Raw genomic sequence first — 24,670 nt, forward strand, 5'->3', positions numbered from 1 at the left:
GGCCTTCTGTGTACCAGGCTCTGTGTGCTGGAGGAAGGGGGTACGAAGACTGATGAAGCCTCTTCCTGCCCCTGCGAGTCACTGAGGGAGACACAGACACATATGGGTGCATCAATACGGGGAGCATTCAAGGCCGGTAATTGTTGCACAGAGAGAAGTGGGATTGCTTCCACCCAGGACTGGGGAAAGCAGGGAAGTCTTCATGGAGGAGGTAGGTTTTTTTTTTTTCTTTAACATCTTTACTAGAGTATAATTGCTTTACAATGGTGTGTTAGTTTCTGCTGTATAACAAAGTGAATCAGCTATACATATACGTATATCCCCATATCTCCTCCCTCTTGCGTCTCCCTCCCTCCCACCCTCCCTATCCCACCCCTCTAGGTGGTCACAAAGCACCGAGCTGATCTCCCTGTGCTATGTGGCTGCTTCCCACTAGCTATCTATTTTACATTTGGTAGTGTATATACGTCCATGCCACTCTCTCACTTCGTCCCAGCTTACCCTTCCCCCTCCTGTGTCCTCAAGTCCATTCTCTACATCTGCTTCCTTATGAGGAAGGAGTTTTTAACCAGCGTTTTGAAGGATGAGTTGAAGAGTTCAAATGAAACAGGCAAGTTGAAGCAAAGGTGGGTTGATGTGGCTGGAGTGGAGGATGCAGTGTGAGGAAGGCTGGGTGGAAGCAGAGCCAGTCGTGACGCTCTGGGATGCCAGGCTGAGGAGCTAGTTTTGATTCCAAAAGCAAAAGGATGAAACCTGATGGTGCCACTCACAGGAGTGCCACCCAGTCAGCTGCCCCTTCCCTGCCTCCCTCCTCGCCTCCTCTCCCCGACCAAAGGAGCCCTCTTATTTTTTCTGTCCACCCCTCCTCTGCATCTCCACTGACCCCAACCCAGTTCAGACTGTCACTGTCCTCCAGCCTGTGGCTCGCTCATAGTACATCTCCTCCTTCCAGTCCCACCCCCTTGGGGCCATTCATTCTTGGGGGAGATTCCTGACTTTTGAGCTTAGTTTGTTTATGGACTAGAATTTGGTCACCTGCCAAGAGTGAGAACATGGGGTTAGGAGGAGAGGGGAGGGCTGCTGAGTTTGTGGCCTCCGTAGGTGTTTTCTTCCGCTGCCCAAGGCTCCCAGAGCCTTGGGCAGGAGCGACCAGGGCGGGGAATCGGCCCAGGGCTATGGAAGGGCAAAGCCTGGAAAGTCCAGGGACGTTGGCAACAGTGTCAATCAAGTGTAGCCCAGGCTGGAGCAAAAGGAAGGAAAGGAGGAGGGAGAGAGGAGGCGAGGAAAGAAGTAGGTGCTTGCCGAGCGCAGCCCTGGAGCATGGAGGGCTGGGAGGAGGTGAAGGCGTCCCTGACAGTATCCCACCACCAGCTGTGGACATCAGCCAGGCCTTCACGCTCACTCATTTCCAAAATGAGGTGATCACCTTCCTCACGCGCTGAAATGTGCCAGCAGTTACAAAGGGCTTGGCCCAGGAGAGCTAAAAGTTGAACTGAAAACTCCCAAGGCAGCAGCAGTGGCTGACACCGCGGAGGCCCCGTCATGCCCCTTCCTTACTGGCCTTGGAGCCCTGGGCGCCTGCGCCGTGCCTGGCACACAGAGGGCACTGAGCAGGCTCTGCGGGAGGCAGGACTCGGTAGCGGCAAAGACGTGAGCTCTGCTGCCTGCCGGCCGTGTGAGCCCAGCCCCATTGTCTCCTCTGGCAGGTGGAGGAAAGGACCGTACCCGCCCCGGAGGTTGGGAGGGGTGGCTAAGGCCATGCCCGTGCTGCGGACCCTGCTGGTGGCCCAGCCTGAGCCCCTCAGTGCTCCCGTTCTTTAAGATGGGCTCTGGTGGATTCATTTCAGCAAAAGGGGCTGGGCCGGGGTGGGGTTAGTTGACTTTGGAATTCAAAGGTCATGAGGGATTTTTTAAGTTCTAACGTTTTGTCTTGTTTCATAGCTACTAGCTTGAAAGCTATGTCTAGCTTCACAGCTACTTATTTGTCCTGGCATCTCCCTTGGGTTGTCCCATTCTTTTGGATGAGTAGGTTTTAACTGGGACAAGAGAGAATTATTTTTGAGTGGGGGATGGGGGGGAATGGGGAGAGCTGAAGGTGAGGCCAGCACCTGCAAGTCTCTGCCCAAGGGTCTTCTCTGGTCATGGGAGCCTGCTCTGCACACATTCAGACCACAAGTGCCAAGGAGTTAGTACCCCACTGGCCAAAGGCAGGACCGAGAACACATGGATCCAGCCTCTTTGCTTCCCCGGCAGCATGGCAGGTGTATTCCACGAGGCCCCCCAGAGTGCCTGGCGGGACTGAGGGCTCCCAGGTGACCGCAAAGGCAATCTGCTCACTGATGCAGTGGGGGCTGCCCCACCCCCCATCGACTTGCTTTCTCACCAACCTACTGGCGCATCCTGGGGTCACCTGCCAACTAGATACATGCACGGGAATCCCTGTCTTTGTGTCTGGGAAACCCGATCCAAGAGAGCATGTCAAGTGCGTGATAGAAAAACACTTGATAAATTAGGGCAGAAAGTATCTATTGTGATACGATCTCTCCCCAGGAACAGGTCCGGCAGAAAGGACACCCAATATATAGTGCTGAATGAGTCAATATGGACATGTTTCCTTCTGCCACCCTGTCCTTTGGGCCCTCCCATTCCCCCTCCTGCTCTCCTTTCTCCTAGCCCTATGTTTTCTTTCCCGACCCTCCTTTTCTCCTCTTCTCTCCTCCTTTCTCCTCTCATGGAGGAAGGATGTTCTGTGTCCCAAATGCCCCTCTGCCTTCCCTGACATCCCGCTCTGCAAATGAGCCTTCTGGCAGGCAGCATTGTGACATCACCGTGCATTGGCCAATGGTTGTCTTCCTGGGCCGGGCCCTCCTGGGACCACCGCCCTCCATTGATAAGGAGAAGCCACCTTCTCCTGCAGAGACCCTTAACCCTCAGGGCAGCCGCTGGAGCGTGAATCCCTCCTGATTCCGCCGTCGGCCCGATGTTCCTCACGGTCAAGCTGCTCCTGGGCCGGAGATGTAGCCTGAAGGTGTCGGGGCGAGAGAGCGTGGCCATGCTGAAGAAGCTGGTGTCTGAGCGGCTGCGGGTGCCCGAGGAGCTGCAGCACCTGCTCTTCCGCGGCCAGCTTCTGGCGGATGACAAGCATCTCTCCGACTACTGTGTTGGGCCCAATGCCTCCATCGATGTCATTGTGCGGCCCCTGAAGAAGACGGTGCCCGAGGAGGCCCACCAGCCCCAGCCCCTGTGGCACCACCTGGGCCAGGTCCTAGCCAGACACTTTGGGCCCCAGGACACCGAGGCAGTGCTGCAGCTGCTGAGGTGGGAGCACAAGGAACGCCTGCAGAGGATAAGCCTGGGGGAGCTGGAGCAGCTGGCGCACCACCTCCTGAGCAAGGAGCCGCTCGCGGAGCCCACGGGGGAGAGGGAGCCTGAGGCTCAGAGACCCGGAGACAAGGAGGAAGAGGAGGAGGCCAAGCAGTAAACCGGCCATGCTACTCGTTTGCGCGCTCAAATTCGCCCAGCCTCATCCTGCTCCCTGGCGACTCCCCACTAGTTCCTGCTGATGTACGTGCATCTCCACCCCTTTCTGAAATTTCAAAGTAACTGGAGGGATTTTGGACCCCTCTCTCCTCTCTTAGGCCTGTGGTTTCCCCTCTGAAACACAGAATGATCCCCTCCCCATCACCATCCCCTAGAAGGGGCTCTGATCGCCCCATGGGCAGCCTGAAAGGGGGCGCTCAAAGGCTGCTTCCCCCTTGTAGGCTGGGCACTGCCTCCTGGGCAGCTGTACGCGCAGCAGCAAACCAGGCTGTCAGCACACCTCCATGGCTCTAAACAGACCCTCTTTCTCCTTGGGGACAGAAAGACAGATAATGTGAGTTCCTTTCTTCCATCCCCAGGCCATGGCGCCCACCCCCAAGGCCTCCTGACAGCCCAGGGTAGAGAAGTGCCAGGTAGCTGTCCCTTGCCCTTTGGGTGACGCTCTCCCTGCTGTCCGCCTGTTTGTGCTTCCACAGTTTAAGGGGCAGGGGCAGGGGCAGGGACAGCAGAGGTAGGAGTGAGGGGAGAGCACCTACTGTGTGCCAGGCCTGGAGCTCTCAGGGAGACACACACAGACCAGGAAGAGCAGGAAGCTTAGGCAGAAAAGGCGGTTGCATTGTCGCACATTCACCGTGGCCAGTGTGAACGGAGCCGTGCCCCCAACCTCTCCCTGCCCCAAGTCTCATCAATCACCAGGTCTCACTGAGCACCCCCCATTTCCCGCCCACCACTGCCCAGGCTTCCCGGGAGCAAAACTGGTACCAGCCGGGATCCTTGCCCTCACAGAGCGTGCAGCCTAGATGGAGAGAGTGGTCATAAATGTGACAAGTAAAGCAGCAACATAAAACCAGAGTACAGCCTGCGTGACTAAATGCCCAGGCGCCAGCTGCAGCCTTGCAGGGCCCTGGGCTCAGCGTGGAGGGGCCAGTGCCCATAGACCACAGGAAAGCCAGGCCCCCTTCTCTGTTCTCGGTGTGAGAGAATGGCCCTTGCCAAGGGCTGAGGAGCCCCTACACCCCGTGTGTGAGGGGGCAGGGAACTCACTGAGAGCCTGGTCCCCCAAAGTCCCAGAAGTGCTGTGACCGCGGTCGGTCCATCCTGGGGGATGGAGATAGAAGGAAGGGGATGAAGACACAGTCTAGAAAGGAACAAGCAGCGCCCAGGTCCCTGGGAGGCATCCTGTCCTTGGCCTATGGGGCCCCGCCTCCTATTAACTGGGGTGCATTATAATAGTATTTACTCCCCCCCAGGTGTTTGTGAGGGTAAGGCGTGAAGACTCTACCGTGAAGAGCGGGGTGGGGCAGTGGCAGTGGCAGGGAGAGACTCCTGAAACCGTGTCTCTGCCTCCATTGGGGCTGGTCCTGCTCTCAGGTCCCCCGGCCTCCACAGGAGAGACCTCCTGATGGGTCTTCGAGTGTGTTCGTGCTGGGGCTGTGCCATCTACCAAGGGGGACGACCCTATTATTTTTACATTAGGGAAACTAATAGCCCATTTCCCGGGAAATCTGTGAGTGATAAAAATAAGTGGGCCGTTTTATTCCTTTTGCTGAGAGAGAAGCTGGCACAAGGGATGGGGAAGCCTTTGTTGTCTCTGGTTAGCGGGAGTGTCAGGGCTTGCTGGGAGCAGCTACCTCCACTGCTTGTTCCCGACGTTGTAGGGGAGGGTGACTCCAGGCCCAAAATGGGGGGAAGGAGAGTTGTTCCGCCCTTCTGTGCCCGTGATTGCCTCTCACTACTGACTCCACCCTTCCCAGGGGGGCCCTGCGCCTGACCCTCCCCACAAAAGCTGAGCCTGGGAGAGGATGCACCACCACATGGAACTGAGCAAGGACTTGCCTCCATCTGTTCCCCCTCCCAGGGATATTTTACTCAATGCTGCGTTTCTCACTGCGGGGTGACAGGCTTTGTCCCCTAATGGATGAACTTACAGGTATTACGGAATATTGGGAGGCTGGGGGCAGAGCGGCCCCTCATACTCCAGCAATGGGTTAGAATCCTACTCTGTGTGGAGAGCCCTAGCTCCTGGACTGCCTGCCCTGGAGATCCTTCCCTGTCCCTGTTTCACCTTATCTCAAAGGCGAATTGAAACCTGTGTCAGCAACCCCCCTGTCCCCTCCTCTGCCCCACCACTTGAAGGATGGTGGGGGGGGCACTCTTTTTAAACTGCAGCCTTGGGCATGTAGCTCTGCCACTTAGTTCACCACAGCACCTCTCTCCTGCCATGAAAGGACACAAGGTCCCTAAAGGTAACAACCTTGCTCAAGTAGGAGGCATCTTAGGATGGCTACCACATCCAGGTTTCCAGTTTTGCATTCTTATCCACAGAGAAGTCTGGCCTCTCCTCCTAGCTCCTTCCTGCAACTGCAGGCCAGCACCCTTGGTCCCCTGGCCCCTGGCGAAATCGTCTTTCTGAGAGAAGCAGACACAGCACTCTAGTTTGTGTGCTATTTCATAAGTCCTTTATTCTTTGATGAATGAAGATTGACGGTGATCCTACTTTGTGCTAGGGACTCAGGTTGTGGACAAGAAGCCCTATCTCCCTGAGAAGGCCGTTTAGAGAGAAGTGCACCCCCTGCTGTCCGTTGCTGCACAGTGCAGCAGAGGGGTCTTGGGAAGCCCCGCCACAGCCCAGGCTAGAGATCTGGGGATGTGTGGAGAGCTCACTGCATGGTTTTTACCCACAGCCCTGAAGGATGGGGCAGGGAATGGTCTGTCAGGATGAAAATTCTGGTAGATGTTGGAGAAGGAGAGAGCTTACAAGGTCCAGCGGTTCCAGAGACTCTGATGCCTGATGCTGCCGTTAGAAGCAGATCACAGGTCCTGCCCAAGTTCAGAGGGAGGGGATCTCACAAAGGGCCAGACGCCAGTGAAGGATAGGAAGGCGAGTAGTTAAAGGGCCCCTGAGGGACTTTTCCTGACACGCAGGGGTCCACATGTCACACTTGGAGCACTGTCGCTCGGCTCAGCACACCCAGCATCCGACCTGGCTGGGCGCCCCATGACACCCCGAGTCACATGATGCACCACAGGTGCACACCCACAAACACAGACACCCAACGCCTCACACCCATGGGGTGGGGTCTATAGTGGCAGAGCTGGGTTTGCAGAAATGAGCTCTAGGTTCTGTGCCACTTGCAGTGTCTGGGTCCACACCTGGCCTTTTGGGGTCCAGGCTGCTGGAGCCCAGGCAGTCCAGCCAGAAGATCCCTCACAGCAAATGTAAGGACAGAAAGGGGAGACTTTGCAGGGCCAAGCCCAGGAATTGTTGGGGCTGCAGGAAGAGCTGGCCTGGACCAACTTTGCTCTGTTTAAGTGATACATCGTAGTCAGGACCCGAGCGCTCATAGGACACGTGGAAACAGGGAGATGGACACGTGGGTGCACACACTTGTGTGTCGGCTGGCGGTTGGGCCTTGCACGGGTGCTGCACATGCATGCCGGCATCAGCCCATGTATGTCCGAGGGCAGAGACTCCCTTCTCTGTGTGAACTCTCCAAGGTGGCGAGCTTGCTTCCCGTCTTGGCCCCAGCCTGGATCACTCTCTTTGTGCTCTGAGCTGGGCCTGGGTGGCTGCCAGCCTGTGGCAGGGGACTGGCAGGAGGGCAGGTTGCCCTGTGCTCAGGTCCAGCTGCAGAGCCAGCTGTCGCTGGTGGAGACGGCTGAGACGAGAAAGCTGCAGAGCCGGGTCCCGGGCCCCCGGCGCAGATGGTGCTCCCGCTGGCTGCCTCGCCCCACTCCTCCTTCTTGGGTCACCTTCTTCCTCTCCTTGTCCTTTCTGCTTTTCTTCCTGCGCTTCTTCTCCACCCTTTCCCTCCTGTTCTCTCTGACCATGTTTGGGCCCGAGTTGGCTGCATAGTGTGGACATCTGGGCATTTCCTTTGAGCTCTTTCTCTAATCCTTCTGTCTCTTTCCACCCACCCCTGCCCACTTTCCCTTTCCTCCCATTCCTTGCATCTGTAGTTGCCCTTCTATTAAACCCCACCAGCTCTTCTCCCTGTCCTCCTAGTGTCCTCTCTCTCGTATTCTTGTATTTGCAGACTCACCCAGTAGGTGGGCGTGGACAAGGACCCAGAACCCACCGCCTTTGATGATGTCCCATCCTCCACCCCACCTGCACACTCGTGCAACACTAGATCATAGGCACAACTCTCCAGCCCGGTGCTCGAGAATGATGGGAAATGGCCTCATTGTACGCATGCACGTTTTTTGGCTGATCTAAACCCCGACACAGACACACACCCAGAGAAAGGGCACAGGTGTCTGCACACAGAGGGTTGCCGCAAACAGCCTTGCTCACAGAGGGACGTGCCTCCGGGAGGGTGGCACCGCCCAGGCAGTGCTGGCCGAGGTGGCAGGCTGCCCTCTCACAGGCACTGCGGCCAGCAGGTTGGGTGCTGGGTCCCTGTGCTCCCTCTCATGGCTCTGCCTGGGCCAATCCAGCTGCACTGGCACCCTCGTTCTCGTTCAGCTCTTGTGGTCCCTACTGTCTCCCACTGCGGGGCTTCGTGGCTCCTCTGGGCCCCAGGGCTATAAATCCCCGTCTGGAAAGGACTGTAAGCCAAGGAGCCAGCAGGAAGCCTAAGCCCCCAGTGTGGCTCCTACCTGCCTGCCCGCCGCTGCCTCTGACAGTGTTTCCCATCACAGTGATTTAAGGGCTCCCTGGCAGCCTTTAGCGGCTCCCCCTGCCCTCGTAGAAGGGTGATAAATCTGAGGTAACTACTGTTGGTTGCTGGCCATAAACCCGTCACGGCCCACTGCAGTGGGGCTAGGCCTGCCCGCGAGGCCTGCCCAAGTTGGCCTTGTCAGCCAGCCGCCCTTGGAGAAGTCCCAGGGCACCCGTGCCTGGGACGTTATTTATGAGCCTCAGACCCCAGGATCAAAGCTGCTGTCCATCAGAAAGGGCCGGGGAGAGCCCCCCTCTCCGGCCCCTCCTCTCATCCAGACAACCTCCGGCCACTGCCGCTACTTAAACTTGAATGACCACACGTTGGAGAAAGCCTCAGTCCTCCCCTGGGCCCCCTTCCACTTTATTTCCCTGACCAACTCCAAGTGCACCCCCGTTACACACACACACACACACACACACACACACACACACACACACACACACACACACACAGGAACAGGGACCCCCGAAGAGGCTTTGGTGACAGAGTTGGGGCGACAGAGTGGGCTTTAGCCTGAATGGCCATCTTTCCTGACCACTGCTGCCCCTCCCTCCAGCGCAGCCTGGCTGAAAGGAGAAGAGTGTCGGGGTGCTCAGACCCCAGGACTTTGTCCAAGCGGCCCTGTCGCTGACATCACCAGGCAGAGAGGTTTAAGGAGGATGCATGTTCATTTTATGCAAAGGGAGACATCTTTCTATAGCCTCTACCATCTCTCTGCGCTGCCTTATTTCCCGGGGCCGTCTTAGCCCCAGACACCCCTCATCTGTGCCGTGAGTCTGGCAGCCCATGAGGAGAGGGAGGCGGCTGGTGAGAGAGAACAGTGTGAAAGCTGGAATCTGAAGATTTGGGATTGAGTCTTGAGATACTGCTTAACTGGGAGATTTGATTCCTTGGTCTGACTCATCCGTTCAGTGCCCTCCTCGTGGGGTGGTTAAGAGCACCCTATGTATGTGAAAGTGTTTTATAAACCCTAAAGTGCTGTGCAGCGTTAGGGCTTCTTCTGCTCCCCCCACCCCACGTTGATTTCTACTGCAGTCAGCAGAATGCGCTCTGACCAGTTCACACCTAAAGGGATTTATTGCATGGAGACGGGTGGCTTATAGGATCCCTGGGAGGGCCAAGGGACCAGGCTTGGACACTTAGCCAGGAGCACTGCAGCCAAGAGAGACACCCAGACTGCCACCCCACCTGCCACTTGGTTCCTCGGGTTCCAGGGAGGAGAACCCAGAGTCCCTACCACGGGTGCCCCCAGGGACTCTGCTGCCTCCAGCCCCACCCTGAAGAGCTGCCTCTTCTTACCTGGCTCACTTCTACCTACAAGTTCCATGTGGGTGGTCTGCCTGGGAGAAGCCAGGTTGTGATGAAACCTTAGCTGAAAGAGAGTCTTGGAAATGTGGTTTTGAACTTTCCAACAAGCTAGATGGGAGGGGTTGGTCTGTGGGAAATTTTATGGAACAAATGACCCATTTTTTTCAACAGGAAGAAAAAAATAAAAAGAGAGAAAGAGGAAGGGAATTGTATAGATTAAAGGAAACTTAGATGTATCAGCTAATTGCAGTGTATAGAGTTATTTGGATCCTGATTTGAACAAACTGTTAAAAGACAAAAGGCAAGGCAATGGGGAAATACAAACATTGGCTGAACATTTGATGATATTAAGGAATTAGTGTTAACTTCTAAAATGTGAGATAATATTACCGTGGTTATGTTTTTAAAAGTCACCTTTTAGAGAAGTACGCTGAAGTACCTCTGGGTGAAATGTTATATTAGATTTGCTTCAGAACAATCCAGTGAATTGGGACAGAGGAAGTTCCTGCAGTGACAATGATAGGGGGATGACTGTAGAAACTGGGTGCATGAGGGTTGATCATGCAGCTCTATTTTTGTGTTGGTTTGAAATTTTTCACAATGAAAGTTTATTTTAGAGGTTTATCTCAGCAGCTGCCAAGTTGCTGAAGCCATGCCTTCCACAGACACCTTATTGTGGAGACCTCAGAGTGATAGCAGTAGCTGTTTCACCAGGAAACCGTCCACCGCTAAAATCCTGTCTTCTGATGCTAACCAGCTCTCTGTTGTCTGGAAATGCAACTCGTTCAGAAACCAGTCCCAGATTCTCATATCCTCGAGGGTTTCTTGCTTGGAATCTCTTCCAATACCAGTCTGGGAGAACAGATTCCACTCTGGCTGATTTAAGCAGAAAGGAATTTATAAGAGGACATTAGGTAGTTTATAGAACCTTGGAGAGGGCCAAGACATCACAGAGCCAGGAGAATTCCCCCGAGCATCCCACAGGGCTGCTCTGGTGGAGACACAGCTCTGCTGCCCTCTACCCTGGCAGCAGGCTCTGGAAACCTCCCACAGCTCACCCAGGAGGCTTCACCTTCCCTGGCCCAGCTGCTGTCTGCTGCTGCTTTCTACTTCCACGCCTCCCCCCTCCCCAACCCGTCCAAGTCTCATGTACAAATTTTCTTAGTGGAACTCGGTCACATGTGGGCCCTAGCTGCAAAGAAGTCTGGGAAATGTAGTCCTATGCTTTCCAGCATCTTTAGCACAGGAAAGCAAACTGTCTCTCTGCCTCAGTCTCTCAGGGAATCTCTTGCTTGGTCTCCTAGCTTCCAGCACAATGACCTAACCTTGGCACCGGGCTGTCCTTCGTTTGGGGCTGCCAAGGCTGAGGTTATTACACCCAGGCGCTGGCGAGGCACATGTTCTGCCCCATGCCCTTAACGTGGAACATCTACAGAATTCAGAGTTTACAAAGAGCTCTCACATACTTCTCTTTTTGTCCTCTCATCAAGCTTGGAAGGTTGGGATCACCATCCTCATTTTATAATGGAGATAATGGAGGAGATTGACACTCAAAGAGGACAAGTCAGGGAGCTGGTAGATAGTAGAACCAGCCTCTGAATCCTTTACTCCCCTTCCCTACTCCCCACGCACCTGGGTGGGATAATTTATTGCAATTTTAGTTTGTGACTTGATTTTTTTTTTAGGACTTAATTGTCCTTAAAACGACTTAATTGTCCTTCCTCCATCCCAAGATCACAGGCAGGCTTTCGTGCCACCTTGCCTTACACCGATTTTGGGGGAGAAATAGCACAGAGCAGTGTTAGAGTGCAGGCCCTGGAGTCAGAATGCTGGGAGGCGCTTGTGAGCTGGGCTGACCTTGGACATGTGACTTCAGCCCTCTGTCTGTTTTCCTTGTATGTAAAAGTGGTTAATAATAATAGCACCTTATTAACAGGATTAAATGAAGGAACAGAAGTGAAGTGATTAGTATACAATAAATGTTCAGTAAGTTTTGTCGTTGTTACTGCTGTTTTGGGGTGGTAAGGCCAAAAACACCAGTTACTTGTCAGGCACCTAGAAGACCACTCTTACCATCTCCTGGATTTTGTTTTGTAAAAATATAGGTTCATTGAGGGGATTACGCTGGATTGTCTTGTATGGGGAGATGGTGGGAGGGAAGTGTGGAGGAAAACAGGCTAAAGGGCGAGGGATGGGGGTTCCAAGGATGTTGGGAGGGGCCACGGTTCATTGTCATGCTCCAGGGAGGTGGCAGGCGCTGAGGACAATGGCAGGAGGGTGGCCTGAGAAGGTTGACTCTCAGCAGAGACCAAATGAGGATTGGTCATGAGCGTAGCTGGTGGATAGTGGGCACAGAGGCCAGTGGACCCTTTCCTGAAGGTGCTGTGATGTGGGAAACCCCAGAGCCTTTGCTGCCCTCTGATGGATAGTGGACAAGGAAGCTCCAATAACAGCACCTTGAATTCCCCTCTGGACAGGTAGGATAGAATCTTGGAACAGATTCAATTTAATTGGGGGAAAGCAATGGTACCTTTTTAGCACCATATGCAGGAGAGTAAAATCCCCTACTCGTGACACCTTATCTTGTTATCATCCAGAATAGACCCCAGCAAAACCAAAACGTAGGCAAAGGTTGTCTTGCAAACCTGGGTCTCTATTCCTTTGTCCTTCTTTAAAATGCATCCAGTAACCAAAGCTTTTCTCTCCTCCCTCCCCTTATCAGACTCACTCTCTGGTGAGGATGTGAATGAAACAGGTCAACAGAGGCTCAAGTCCCAACTCTGTCACTTAGCAGCTGTGTGTGAGGTTGGGTAAGTCACCAGTAAAATAAAATAATTCAATTCCCTTCAGAGAGCTGTCAGGAGGATTATGTGAGACAATGGAATTTAAATGTGCTTTGTAAACTGTGACTGTTGACGAGAAGTGTGACTACTGTGTCTTTATGCAGATTTAAGCCCATGGTGTATGTGATGGCTTCCTGGTAGCCTGGCTTGGCTAGAATTCCCATGTGCTAGTCTCTCATGGAGTTGGAGAACAGAAGGGAAACAGCAGCTCTTTCGTAGCATACACTCCCCATCTCCCAGTTATTCAATCAAACACTAACCCAGGTGCTGCTGTAAAGGGATTTTGCACAGGTGATTAAAGTCCCTAATCAGTTGACTTTAAATTATGGAGATTATCCCAGCTGGGCCTGGCTCACTCTGTTGGAAGCCCTTTCAGAGAAGGCGTGGGTCTTCCCTGAGAGGGACTCAGGCCTGTGGCCAACAGCTTCAGCTGGTGCCTGTGGGTTTCAGCCTGCCCATGATCTTCCCTTCCTGCCTGCTTGCCTGCCCCACAGACCTTGGACCCGCTTAGCCAGCCCCACACATGAAAGCCAATTCCATGTAATAAACTCATATAAATCTCCTACTGGGTCTGATTCATTGGTTGATACAGGGTGCTCCTGCTGGCACACAGCATGGCAGGAGGCATCGGTGAATGAGTCAGGAGGAGTGTTTGGTGGAAGAGGCCCCCGTGGAAGCTCTGCAGTGGTACCAGGGTGTCATGAAGGTGTGGTAGTGGGAGTTCTGCCTCTGCCTGCACTGCAGCATTTGTGGTGCTCCTGCCAGCCGCCGGCCCAGTGGTACACACAGGGTCACATCACGACCTTTAAACAGTGGGTGAGACAAGCATTGTTATCCTCACCTTTCAGATAAAGAGTCTTAATTGGAGACTCAGAGAACTCAAGTGACTTAACCAATAAGGGGCAGAAGTGAGATCTGGCTGGCCCCCAGGGGCCCTCCCAGCCCCCTCCCAGCAGCACTACCCATTGTCTTGCTAGCTGCCTTTGCAACTGTTCAGCATCTATGTGTCAAGCGCCTCTTCGGGGCCAGGCCCCAGGGCTGGGAATGGAGACCTAATAGTGAAAGATCAGGTTCTTCCCCTGCCCTCAGGGAGCTCCTAGTCCAGGCATCTCTCTGGGACTTACCGCTGGTTGAGGGCTGATGCTGGGCCTTCAGAAAGCTGTAGTTTGGACTTGGCTTTCCTGCCTGGACCTGGTTGTCCTGAGCAGTACCCAGGCTCACAGCCTGCAGGAGAAGCCATTGCAGAGGTAGGTGCTCTGGGCCTGCAGACAGAGTGGAGAGCTCTCAGGGCACGAGCAGAAACCCTGGTGGCAGTCTCCCAGGGTCCCCTGGGCCTTGTTGGAGGCACTGATAAGGGCACTGGAAAACGCCATCCAGAGGGAGATGCGGAAGGAGGTGCGCAGGAGTGTGAGGGACTGCCTTTCATCTCCCTCCCACACACTGCCTCCCAGGGCCTAAGCCCTCCTATCCATCCAGCCTGAAAGAGCCCTCCACTGATGTGGGGAAACTGAGGCAGGTAGGTCCGCACCATCAGCCAGAGTGACAGCTCTCTATGTGTCCTAGCACCTTGGGAAATGAAAGCCGACAAGAGAATACCCCCCTATCTGGGTGTTTTAGTCACGTAGTTATCTTGTGAGTATAACTTTTTAGTCGGTTTATCTATTCTAGTTGTCTACACAAATCAGAGACGGGCTCCTTTCTACTTCCTATGGTATGTGTGGACCAGCCTCTTCCTCATGGATTCAATAAATATCATTTGAGGGCCTGCTATGTGCCCCAACATTCTCCACCCCGACCCTGCAAGGACTATGGCTGATTGAGGTACTTGCTGAGGGCAAAGGGAAAAAGGACCATCCAGTGGAGGAAGGGAATTATCAATACTCTGCCAGTTGTAGAAACTAGGACAGGATTTCCTTATGAGTATGTTTATATGTATATTTCTATTAAGCAAATATTTTACTGTTTTTTCCTCTCTCATTCTCACCATCTAACATAACATAACATAAAATAGTAGGTAACTTTATATCTCAGAATTTAAGTTACAGGATATTAAAGGGAGGAGTGTGAATCAACTAGGAGAAGAATGAGAATCAAACAGATAAAAGTTCCTGCTCTGATCAAGTCTCCATTCTAGTGGGGGAGAGAAATAATAAACAAACAAATAAAATATATAGGTATCAGTTGATGATAAATGATAAGAAGAAAGCAGGGAAGCGGTAGAGGGAACATGATTGTGTGTATGTGTGCGTGTGTGTGGTTTCAGATAGGCTGATCAGGGAAGGCCTCCCTAGAGGTGACACTTGAGCCATGGGACAGAGCAGGTGCAAAGGTCCTGGGGTGGGTGTTGGAGGAGACCTGCTGTGGCTGGAACAGGAAGAAGGAGGCAGAGCACAACATGAGACAGGGTAAGAGATAACGGGGACCCGATCACACAGGGCTTTTGGGTTTTGCTAAGGAGTTTGGTTTTTACCCCAAGTGAGGTGAGGAACAAGGGCAGGACTTTGAGCTGAGGGATATGCTCTGACTTAGGTTTTCATGCAAATGGCTCTGCTTCCCACCCAGTCTCACCCAGGATTGTCAGAGCCCTGAGGTCCAGGGCTTTGTGGACCAGCAACCAGAGAAGGGGAGTCTGACGACACCTCCTACTCCCAGCCCAGGGCTCCAGCCCTTGGTTGTCTTTTTAGGGTCTTTGTGAGGATAACATACAAATGAACCCTGTTTGGTTAGATTCTGTGAACGTGAGGCAAGCCCTCCTGGCTGGATTGAGCTGAACCCTGAAGGTTGCAGAGAGGACCAAGGCACCTCTTTGCCCTGGAGGAGCCCTGCAGGAGGAGACAGACATATGTGTGACACACTAAGACACAGTGTGAGGAGGCCCATCTGTGGAGAAGCTCAGAGGAGAGAGCGGTTTGTCCTGGAGGGGTCGGGCTGCTGGGGGCAGGGAATGAGGTGGGGGCATTCAGAGAGTAGGCAACACCGGAGCTGGGGTGCTAAAAAGAGAGGTCGGAGGGGCAGACCAGAAGAGGGAACAAGACACAGGGATAGGAAAGTGTGTAGAAGGTAGGAATCTGAATCTCCAACTCAGGGGTGAGATGAATCAAATTTTCTTTATTTTCTTACAACAGCTCAAATTCTCTTTTGACTCTGTTGCCATGACGTGGTGAAAATGTAACCTCGGTCGCTTTGGTGGGGAACCCTGTCACTTTCCCTGGGACTTTAACTCTTGGGGACTTATGGAGAGCCAAGATGGGTAGGGGCAGGGATGTCTGCCTTTGGCATCGCTGGCCCTGAGGGCCCGTTGCTGGTTGTCCCAGAAAGCCCCAATCCCATGACCAGCCCTCAAGGCCTGGGGCTCCTCTGCTCCTTTCACACCAGTCTGAGGGGGATGCTTGGGCATCTGAGGGCAGTGGGACGTCTGGTCTCTGAGAGCCTCGTACTGCAGAGGATTCTGGGCCCTCCCTGACACGAACTGCCTGTGGGGTGGACACCAGGCCACCCAACACAGCTCTGGACCTCAGTTTCTCCTATTCAAAGGGGCAAATCTTATGTACTTGTGAGGGCGGGTGGGTGGAGAAAATGGGGTGGGAAGACAGGCTCCCTGGGCAGGCTGCATGTCAGAGCTTAGTGCCATCATGGACCTTGACCTCCACACCAAGGCACCGGCCCTGGCTCTCTGGACCCTCTGGGTGTGGTCCGGGAGGTTGTGTCACCCACCACACCACAGCTTAGCCAGAGATGCCCTGGGCAGGGGTGGGTGTGGGGGAGGCGGCCAGGACCACCCCTAGATTCCCTTGGTGGCCCTCGGTTCTCAGGGCATTGGCTGCTCTCAGGAATGCGGGCGGTTGCAGGTGCCCTGGCCCCTGAATGGGACACTGGGAATCCCTGAGACCTCTCGACAGGCAGTCTAGAGGCTAGCAACCCCTGCTGTTTGGAGCCTCTAAAGAGCTGGGATTTATGTCCCTTCCCCACCACCCATGTCTCTGGCTGGGGAGAGTGGCTCATTTTTTCCCTGTGCTGCGTGACTTTCCAAACTATATTTTCAGCCTTGGTTTGACGTCAGTCTCTCGCTCGGTCCCTAGGGATCGGCTTTGTGCATTTCCAGGCTGTCCGGGCCGGAGCCTTTCCATCCTCCTGGGCCTCTTGTGCTGTCCCTGCAGTCCCTATTGCCATCTTTGGCCGCGCTCCCTGGGCAACAGGAGGTGGGGCTCCCTGGGCCCCCTGGGAGGCCCATGGATGTGGAAGCAGGGAGGGGGGTTGATGGTCAGCTGGAGAGAAGGCCAGTTGGACTGGTCTCCGATGTAGTGGGCTGTCCTGTGTGGCATGTGAGTGTGTGTGTCGGGGGTGGAGGGCCAGAGGCAGGAGGAGGGAGCTAGGCTGGTGGAGATGTGAGGCTGCACGTTTGTTTCCAGACTGCTTATCTGCAGACACTCCCTGGAACAGGCTCTGCCCCAAGGCCTAAAAAGAAGGGAGAAAAGATGAGAAAATGGGAGGGCGGAGTGGGGGAGAGAGAGGAAGATGGAGGAGGAGGTAAAGGGTGAGGGAGCAGTGGCAGAGGCAGAAGAATGGAATAATAGCACAATCACAGATTACATCGCATGGCTCATGGCTTTCCCATTTATTTAACCTGATTTAATCTTCAAAACAACTTTGCTGTAGATATTGTTCTCTTTCTACAGATGGAGAAAACCGTTGCAGAGACTGTTTTGGTTCACAGTGCCTAAAACTCAGCCCAGCTCTGCCCTCAGTTTTCGTTTCGGAGTTGAAGGGGCACAGTCTGCTCTGAGAGCTGAGCCCGTAGGCACCGCCTGAACCCGCATCAAACAGTGGCTCCCAAATGCTGGTCACGACTTGTGTGCTGGGGTGTCTCCATCCCCACCCCATCTTTGAACCTAGACTAGGGCTCTGTCTGTGCTAGGCACCCCAGACACAGTCAAGAGACTTCCGTTCCAGTTTTTGCCCTGACGCCTACCTTCTGTGTGACTCCAGCGTAGTTACCTAACCTCTCTCGGCCTCAATTGCCTCATGGTCTTGTACCTGATAAGTGGAGCATGTCCTGGACTAGGTGCCTCTTCTCTCCAGTCCCTCACACCTGGGGCCCAGATGCCCTTCAGCTCGTTGACCCCAGTGATCTGTGGTTAATGTGGCCCTCAGCTACCCCAGACCAGAACCGTCGAGTCCTCCTTCACTCCATGTGCAGTTCACCACTGCGCCTCACTGACTGTGCCTCCTAAATACCTCGAGGATTGCTGTGCTCCCTGCCTGGTGTTTGGTAGATGCTGAAGAGATGCTAGTTCTTTTTCTTCTGAGCTCCTCTTCCTGCTTTGAAAATACCAAGTGATCTGAAAATGTGTCACTGTGGTACAGCCTCCCTTCTCACTTCTCTGCCAGTCACAGTGTTCCAACCCCTACCCGAGGGGCTGGGGCTTCAAGACAGCTTCTGACTGTCACCCAATTCCCGCTACAGGGCCTGGGTTTGGGCTCTCATGGCCGCCAGGAGTGGCAGTATGTCACGGCGGTTAAGCATGTGGGCCTTGGACTCTAACCTCAAGTCTGCCACTAACTAGCTGTGTGACCTAGACAAGTGACCTAACCTCTCTGTGCTGCCGTATCCTCACCTGTAAAATGGAAATGATACTAGATACTACACCTTGTTATGAGAATTAAATGAATTTATATACACAAAATACTTAGAACAGTGCCTGGCAAAAACAAGTATTCAACAAATATTAACTTTTGTAATTATTGCCTGGAAAATAATCACCTCCTCAATGGCCTGTGCTTCCAGTTTTATCCCCTACAATACATTCTGCACTCAGTGGCCAGAGAGCTTTCTCTGTCACTCCATGCAGGGTTGCCAGATAAAATACAAGATGCCCAGTTTAAATTTAAATAGATGTTTGGTATTTGCTAAATCTGGCAACTCTTCTCCCGTGCTTAAAAATTTCCCCTGGTTCTCCATTACCTTTAAAATAAAATCTAAGCTTTTTAGCATGACATTCAAGTGTGATTCAGACCTCTGCCCTCTCCATTTAATCTCTCACCTCCTTATTTCTTACCATCCCCAGCCCCCTCCTCTTATGCTCCAGCCATCTCCATCTGCCTTCTTGGAATCCCAGAGAATGACTCTTAGCATTTTGGAGCTAGGATGGACCATTTGTCACATTTTTAGATGAGGAAATTACGGTCCAGAGAGATTAAAGACCTGCCCAAAGCCATGCAGCGGTTAAGTGAAACTCACATCCCCTATGTTCTTGATAGGACCTCAAACCTTGGTTCTGCAACACTGAAAGCCAGGCTCAGGCCAGAGAAAGATCCTCTTGGAACAACAAACATACTAGGTTTAAAATTCCTGGCCTCAGAGGACCAGCCGTGTGCTTCTCTTAGGGTCTGAGAGTGAGGGAAAGCTGGATCTGCTGGCCTGGAGCAGTTCCCAGGGGCCAGCCTCTGCAAGCTGTGATGCGTGAGAGGTTCTGGGGAGTTCTGGGGGGCAGAGAGCTGACCTGGAGGTGTTCCAGGCTCAGGTAAGGAGCTCCTCAGGGTATAGGGAAGTGCTTCTGAGACTCAGGGCTAGGGAAGCAAGGCCCAGTTTGCAGCTCTGTACTTGGTGTTTCCCCAAGCCCAGGCACCTGCGAGTGAGGCTGGGGATTGTAAAATAGGCAGAATAATCCTGCCCAGAAGACTTGTGGTGGCCTCAGGGCAAACAGAGTGCAGGCCATTAGAATGGGAATGGGGGACCTTTCCCACCGGGCTCCTGGGGCAGGTCTCAGCACTCTACAGTCACCCCCAGCATCAAACTTGAAGTCGACCAGCTTCCCAGCCAGGTCCCTGGGAGGCTCTGGCTCTGTTTTAGCCATTCAATGCAAATATCTCTGCTCAGTGCTGAGAACTCCGTCTCTGTAATTGACTTGTATGATGTCCAAAGACTCCGTGCATATAACAAGCTCAAAGTGAAGCATTGTCTTTAGCAAAAAGATTTATCATGGAATCTGCGACAGCTTCCCATTTGTCTGGAGCAGAAGTAGGAGCGACTCTCCTTGCCAGGAATCATCCTTTGTCTTCAGAGCAGATTTCTCCCAGGTTGGAGTTGTCCTGGGCCCAGGCTGAGACCTGTGGCCGACTTCCTGGCCAAGGTCCCAGAGTCCTGGTGTCTCCATCTCAAGAATCTCAGCCACAGGCAGCAGGGATGAGGGAGAAAGTGGAGCCCTGGGTTTAGGAGCCCCGAGTTCTAGAACTGACTCTCTTAGCAGCTGGATGTGACCTTGGGCAAGTCATTTGATACCTCAGGCTTTTACTGTTCTATCTGTAAAATGGAATTTGTGATTCCTGTTTAACTACCTTACAGCAGTAATGGAAGAAGAATCATCCATCACCTACATCGCAGGGAAGCAGTGTGGCCAGTCCTCAGTGTGGGCAGAGTCTACCCGAGGAGTATCCTGTGGGTGATCAGGTGTGACAGCAGGGAGGAGTGACACTGAGATGGGGCTTTGAAGGACAGAAAGGCTTCTGATGAGGGCAGCCAAGGGGGAGGACCTTCTAGGCCGAAGAGATGATGCTGGGGGAAAGACTCAGGAGAATGCTGGGGCCCGTGAGCATGGAAGCTGGAACCCATGAGGAGATGCTTCCATTCATCCGCCCACTGTAGTAGAGGTGGCTGCCTTTTACAATCACTTTCTATGTGCCGGACACTTTGTAATCACTCTAACTTTTACAACTTTCTTCAAAGTAGATAACATTATCCCTTTCATAAATAAGGAGCTGAGGCCCAGAGAGTCTAAGTAAGGGAGTCACAAGTGAGTGACAGAGCCAGGACTCAGATTCAGGTCTGTCTCCCCAGGGTGCTGTGACACCCCGCCATGCTAACTACCAACCAGCACTGAATGAATGTGTGCCTCCATTCCACACCCACTGCTAGGAGCCATGGGCGGATTTTCTAGAAACAGGTTGGGCACTGGTTCTGCACTCCAGCAGCTGGCGGCCTTGGTAAAGGAAACACACACAGCTTGGGTGCTTGGATGGCGGTGAAGCACTGAGGAAGTGTGGCCTGCATGGCACGGCCTCCCGGATCAGAGTAACTGATCTCCACACCCCCCACCGTGAGCTTGGGCACGGGCTGGTATGGTCAGTCCACTGCTAGGCCGGCTAAGAGCCGGCGGGACGGGGACAGGCGGGGCACTCTGTCCTCAGCGCCACGGAGACTGCACAGGTGAAGAGAGTTAGGGAGACAGAGGCTCGCCCTGAGCCACATTGGCTGCTACTGGCCTCCAGCCCGGTGGATTTTAACCTCTGTGGAGCCTGCTGGACACCCGTCCAAGGCCAGGGGGTGACAGAGCCCATGGCTGATGCTGACAGAGGCAGCCCTGTGATGACGTTTGTTTTTCTCTTCTGTCTCCTTCAAGAATACGTCGATGCACGAGTTTCTTTGTCTTCTCTGAATCCACCTCCCCCTGGACCCTCCACTGCTGGCAGCTTGAGCCCACGGGATTGAACCACGTGAATCAGGTCTGTGGTCGGCAGGGTCCTATCCCAAGATGTGGCTAGTGTTTCCTCCTCAGCCCACCTCAGTCAGAGCTCTGTCCCCCTCCCCAGGTCCTATCCCAGCACCCAGTATCCCCTGAGAATGCTCCTTCCCATCTGCCTGCCTGGCTGTGTTCTCCCTTCTCATCCTCCAGGAAGCCTTCCCTGACTTCTGTGGCCCAATCCTACTTCCAGACCCAAATGTCCCCAGAGCGCAGCTCATGGTTCACAAGATTCTCTTCTATTCACTTATCCATATGTACGTAAAGCAGGGCAGCTCTGTAAGGGCAGGAAGAGTCCTTTCCTGCCTTTTCATCTCATCCTCAGCACCAATCAAAGAAGGGCAAAGGACCTGGTGATACTTAAGGGATTCAGCTGGACGGGGGCAGATCTAGGACATTCTGATCAAAAAAAGATTTCCATAGATTACCATGGATGACATCTGGCTTTGCTCGACACTGCAGGACTTCTCATGATATATTAGCCACTCTTTCCACATGCATCAGCCAAGGGGCCAGGGCCGAGTCTCGGCACAGAATAATTAAGCTCTGTTCTCCTCCTTCCTTGGAGGACCTTTGACTCCAGCCAGGTGGGATAACCTGGGAGCCAAGGTACCGAAATCCCCACTCACCAGAGTCACACTTATATCTCAGTGGCCCCTCGCAGTCCCCAGTCCAGAGTGGGGCCCCAGTGAGGCGGGGGGCGGGGGAGTCTGCTAAGGACATGCATGCCGATTCTTGCCCTGGTTTTCAACTGACTCGCCGCGTGACCTTGGACAAGTCCCTCGACCTTTCTGGGCCTGGTTACCTTCATCTGACAACAAGGGGATTGTAACAGTCCTCGAGGGTTGTTAAGGTGCTTTATGGCTCTGAACTTTTGCTTCTCTGACTCAGAGGCAAAGATGTCTATTGCTTCTCAAATAAAAATATTCCTCTCCTGACAGCCAGCTTGGGAGATGAATAATTCTGTCAGAGCATCCTTGCAGTAAGGCTGGAACTCTGCAGTTTTCCCCAAGACTAGACACTTTATCTTTATTCATTGTTCGTCCCTTTTCTCCCTCTCCTTAGCCCTCCCTCCAGCCCCCTTCATCACCCCACCCCCAACCCAGGATGCGGCAACCTGCCTTGAATGAAGAGTGGCTGGTCACATGGCCTGGTCACCATGGAGACGGATCCCCGCAGACGAGGTAGGCATCAAAGTCACATGAGAACCCCAGAAAACTGGCTGAGGTATTTATAGAAGCAGGCTGGTGCTTTTACGGAAATGGGTCTATATTTGACTCCGGTACTGAAAACTTCATGCTGGCTCTGGGGCGAGGCAGGTTTTGCACCAGATTTTCCCTCCCCAGGTCGGGTGAGGCAGATAGCCCCCTGCCTTCCTATTGTCTCCTGGAACGTTCCCCTCCCCACCTCACGCCCAGCTGATGCTGCTCCTACTAGAGCAGAGCCCCGCTCCCTCCTGTTTACGTTGAACAAGGCTTCTTCCCAGGCTGGGAGTTTGGGGCTCCAGGATGCTGGGCATGTGGGCAGATTGGGACACCCTCTTTCACTACTCCCCCACCCCAAGTACAAACCAGGAGAACGTCCTTGCTGCTCTTCGTAAATGTTTGAAGATATTGCTCAAAGGCTTTGCCACTTCTTTCTTCCTTCAAAGTTTGGAGACAGCTGCCAAAGGGAGGAGGGCTTCAGTCACCCAGCCCTTCGTGGGTGTTCCAGCCGTGTTCCAGAAAAGCAAGTTCATGCTAGCGGGAACCATTATTTATTGAGCCCTCACCTTATACTTGTTATCTCATACACGCCTGCCTCACACGCCCTAGAACATAGATACTGCCATTATCCCCATTTCACAGATGCGGACGAGGAAGCTCCAAGTCAGGATGAGAACCCCAACCTATCTGATTCCACAGTCCCCACCCTTCCCACCGTGCCCTGCTGTGGAGAAGGCAGAGCAAGCCTGAGCGAAGGGATAGGAGGGGAGGAAGGGGCCAAGGAGAGCGCGGCAGACAGTTGCAGTCTAGGGGAGCAAGGAGAAACGCATTTTGCTATTTTAATGAGCAGGTAATACATGCCCACGGTCAAGAAAAATTTAAAAACTCAGTAAATTCAATGCCAAATTTCTGTTCCCAGGGCCCTCCAGCCCCCAGTTTCCTTCTGCAGAGGAAGTCACCATGGCCAGATTCAGATGTCCCTTTCTAGAGGTATCATATACACTATAGAAGCAGATATGGATATACTGAATCGACATGGTACGGACATAAGGTATAAAATTCAAAAGGTGAAAAATAAATCTTTCTCCCATGCCTGCCCACAGCCAGGTTCACCCTAGAGGCAGGCACTATTATCAGTATCTTATGTATCATTCCAGAAATATTTTATCCTCTACAAGTATGTGCAGCATACACAAATGGTCACACCCTCTCCACGCTATCCTGCATCTTTTTATCATTTAACAACACATTTTGCAGATGTTTCCAAATCAGAACATGGAGCAGACTTGTTCATTTTAATGGCTGCAAAAAGTTTGATTGTGTGATGGTACCATAAATTATGTAAACAGTTTCTTGTTGATAGACAGCTAAATAGTTTCCATTTTTTAAATTACAAATACTGCTGAAGGAGAATCTTTAGATGAATGTCTTTAAACAAACACATATGCAAAATGAGTGTGTACTTCCATAATTTTGACAGATGTGGCCGAATGGGCAATGGGATGCACCCTTGTAATTTTGAAAAATATAGTCTAATTATCTTCCACAGAGATTGTACAATTTAACTCTTCTCCCACTAGCAACATGTGTGTTATCAACCTTCTTCTAAAAAAAAAAAATTTGCAAACATACAAAAAATGCAAACATTTTTCAATGTGCATTTCTTCTACTATGAATGAAACTAAACATCTTTTTATGTATGTAGGAGCCACTCGTATTTTATTTTCCATGAACTTTCTATTCACATCATTTTCTCTTTTTCTTACTGATTTTTAGGCACTCTTTATATATTAAAAAAATACCTCCTCCACTTTTTAAACAGCCACTCCACAGATATCCCTCAATACCCACTATATGGCAGGACTGTTCTAGGCTCTGTTCTAGGGAATACAGAGTTCATCTGTCTAGTTGGGAGCAGACAACAAGGAAATAAACATGAATGTGAATTGAGCGCCAGATGTGAGAAGTGATATGGAGAACAGTAAAGCAGAAGGAGGTAAAGGGAGTACCAGTCATTATATCAGACTTAGAAAGGTCTTCCTCACTCCACATTGTGACAGCTTTTTTCCCCATGCTTTCTTTTAGTACTTTTAGGTTTCATTAAAAAAAAAAATTAGACTTTTCAAAGGACAAACTTCTGACTTTGATGATCCTGTTGTATGTTTACTTTCCTAGTTCATCAGTTTCTACCTTGTCTCTATCATTTACTTTCTTCGGGTCTATTTTCGTAAGTTCTTGAGATGATTGGTTGATTCATTGATTTTCACTCTTTCTTCTTTTCTAATATATCTATTTAAGGCTGTAAATACCCCTCTAAGTACTGCTTTTGATGCCGCCTATGGATTATTTTTTTCTTTCATTTATTATCTCAATACATCTACAATGTATGTGGGTATAAGGAGTAAGGCAGGGATTCAAATTTACTTTTTTGCAGATGGCCAAACCAATACCGTCTATTAAAAATCCATCTTCCCCCTACTCATTTGAAATGTAATCTTTATTATATTTTAAATGACTGAATATGGGTTTATTTCTGGACTATGTTCTGCTTCATGTATTTCTCATAACTAGGACTACATTAATTTAAACAC

The 24,670-nt window shown here is 52.2% G+C and overlaps 1 protein-coding gene across 1 annotated transcript; it reads left to right on the forward strand.

Annotated features, from left to right (window-relative positions):
- The first annotated feature begins 2,980 nt into the window (after window positions 1-2,980).
- Window positions 2,981-3,481, forward strand: UBL4B (ubiquitin like 4B). Its single transcript, XM_032624023.1, has one exon. The coding sequence runs from the start codon at window positions 2,981-2,983 to the stop codon at window positions 3,479-3,481; it is 501 nt and encodes a 166-aa protein (XP_032479914.1).
- The last annotated feature ends 21,189 nt before the right edge of the window (window positions 3,482-24,670 follow it).

Source organism: Phocoena sinus, chromosome 1, assembly GCF_008692025.1.
Source record: "Phocoena sinus isolate mPhoSin1 chromosome 1, mPhoSin1.pri, whole genome shotgun sequence".
Taxonomy (NCBI): Eukaryota; Metazoa; Chordata; class Mammalia; order Artiodactyla; family Phocoenidae; genus Phocoena; species Phocoena sinus.

Bases quoted from the DNA above. Each gene is read 5' to 3' on its own strand.
- UBL4B (XM_032624023.1), top strand. From the start codon at position 2,981: ATGTTCCTCACGGTCAAGCTGCTCCTGGGCCGGAGATGTAGCCTGAAG.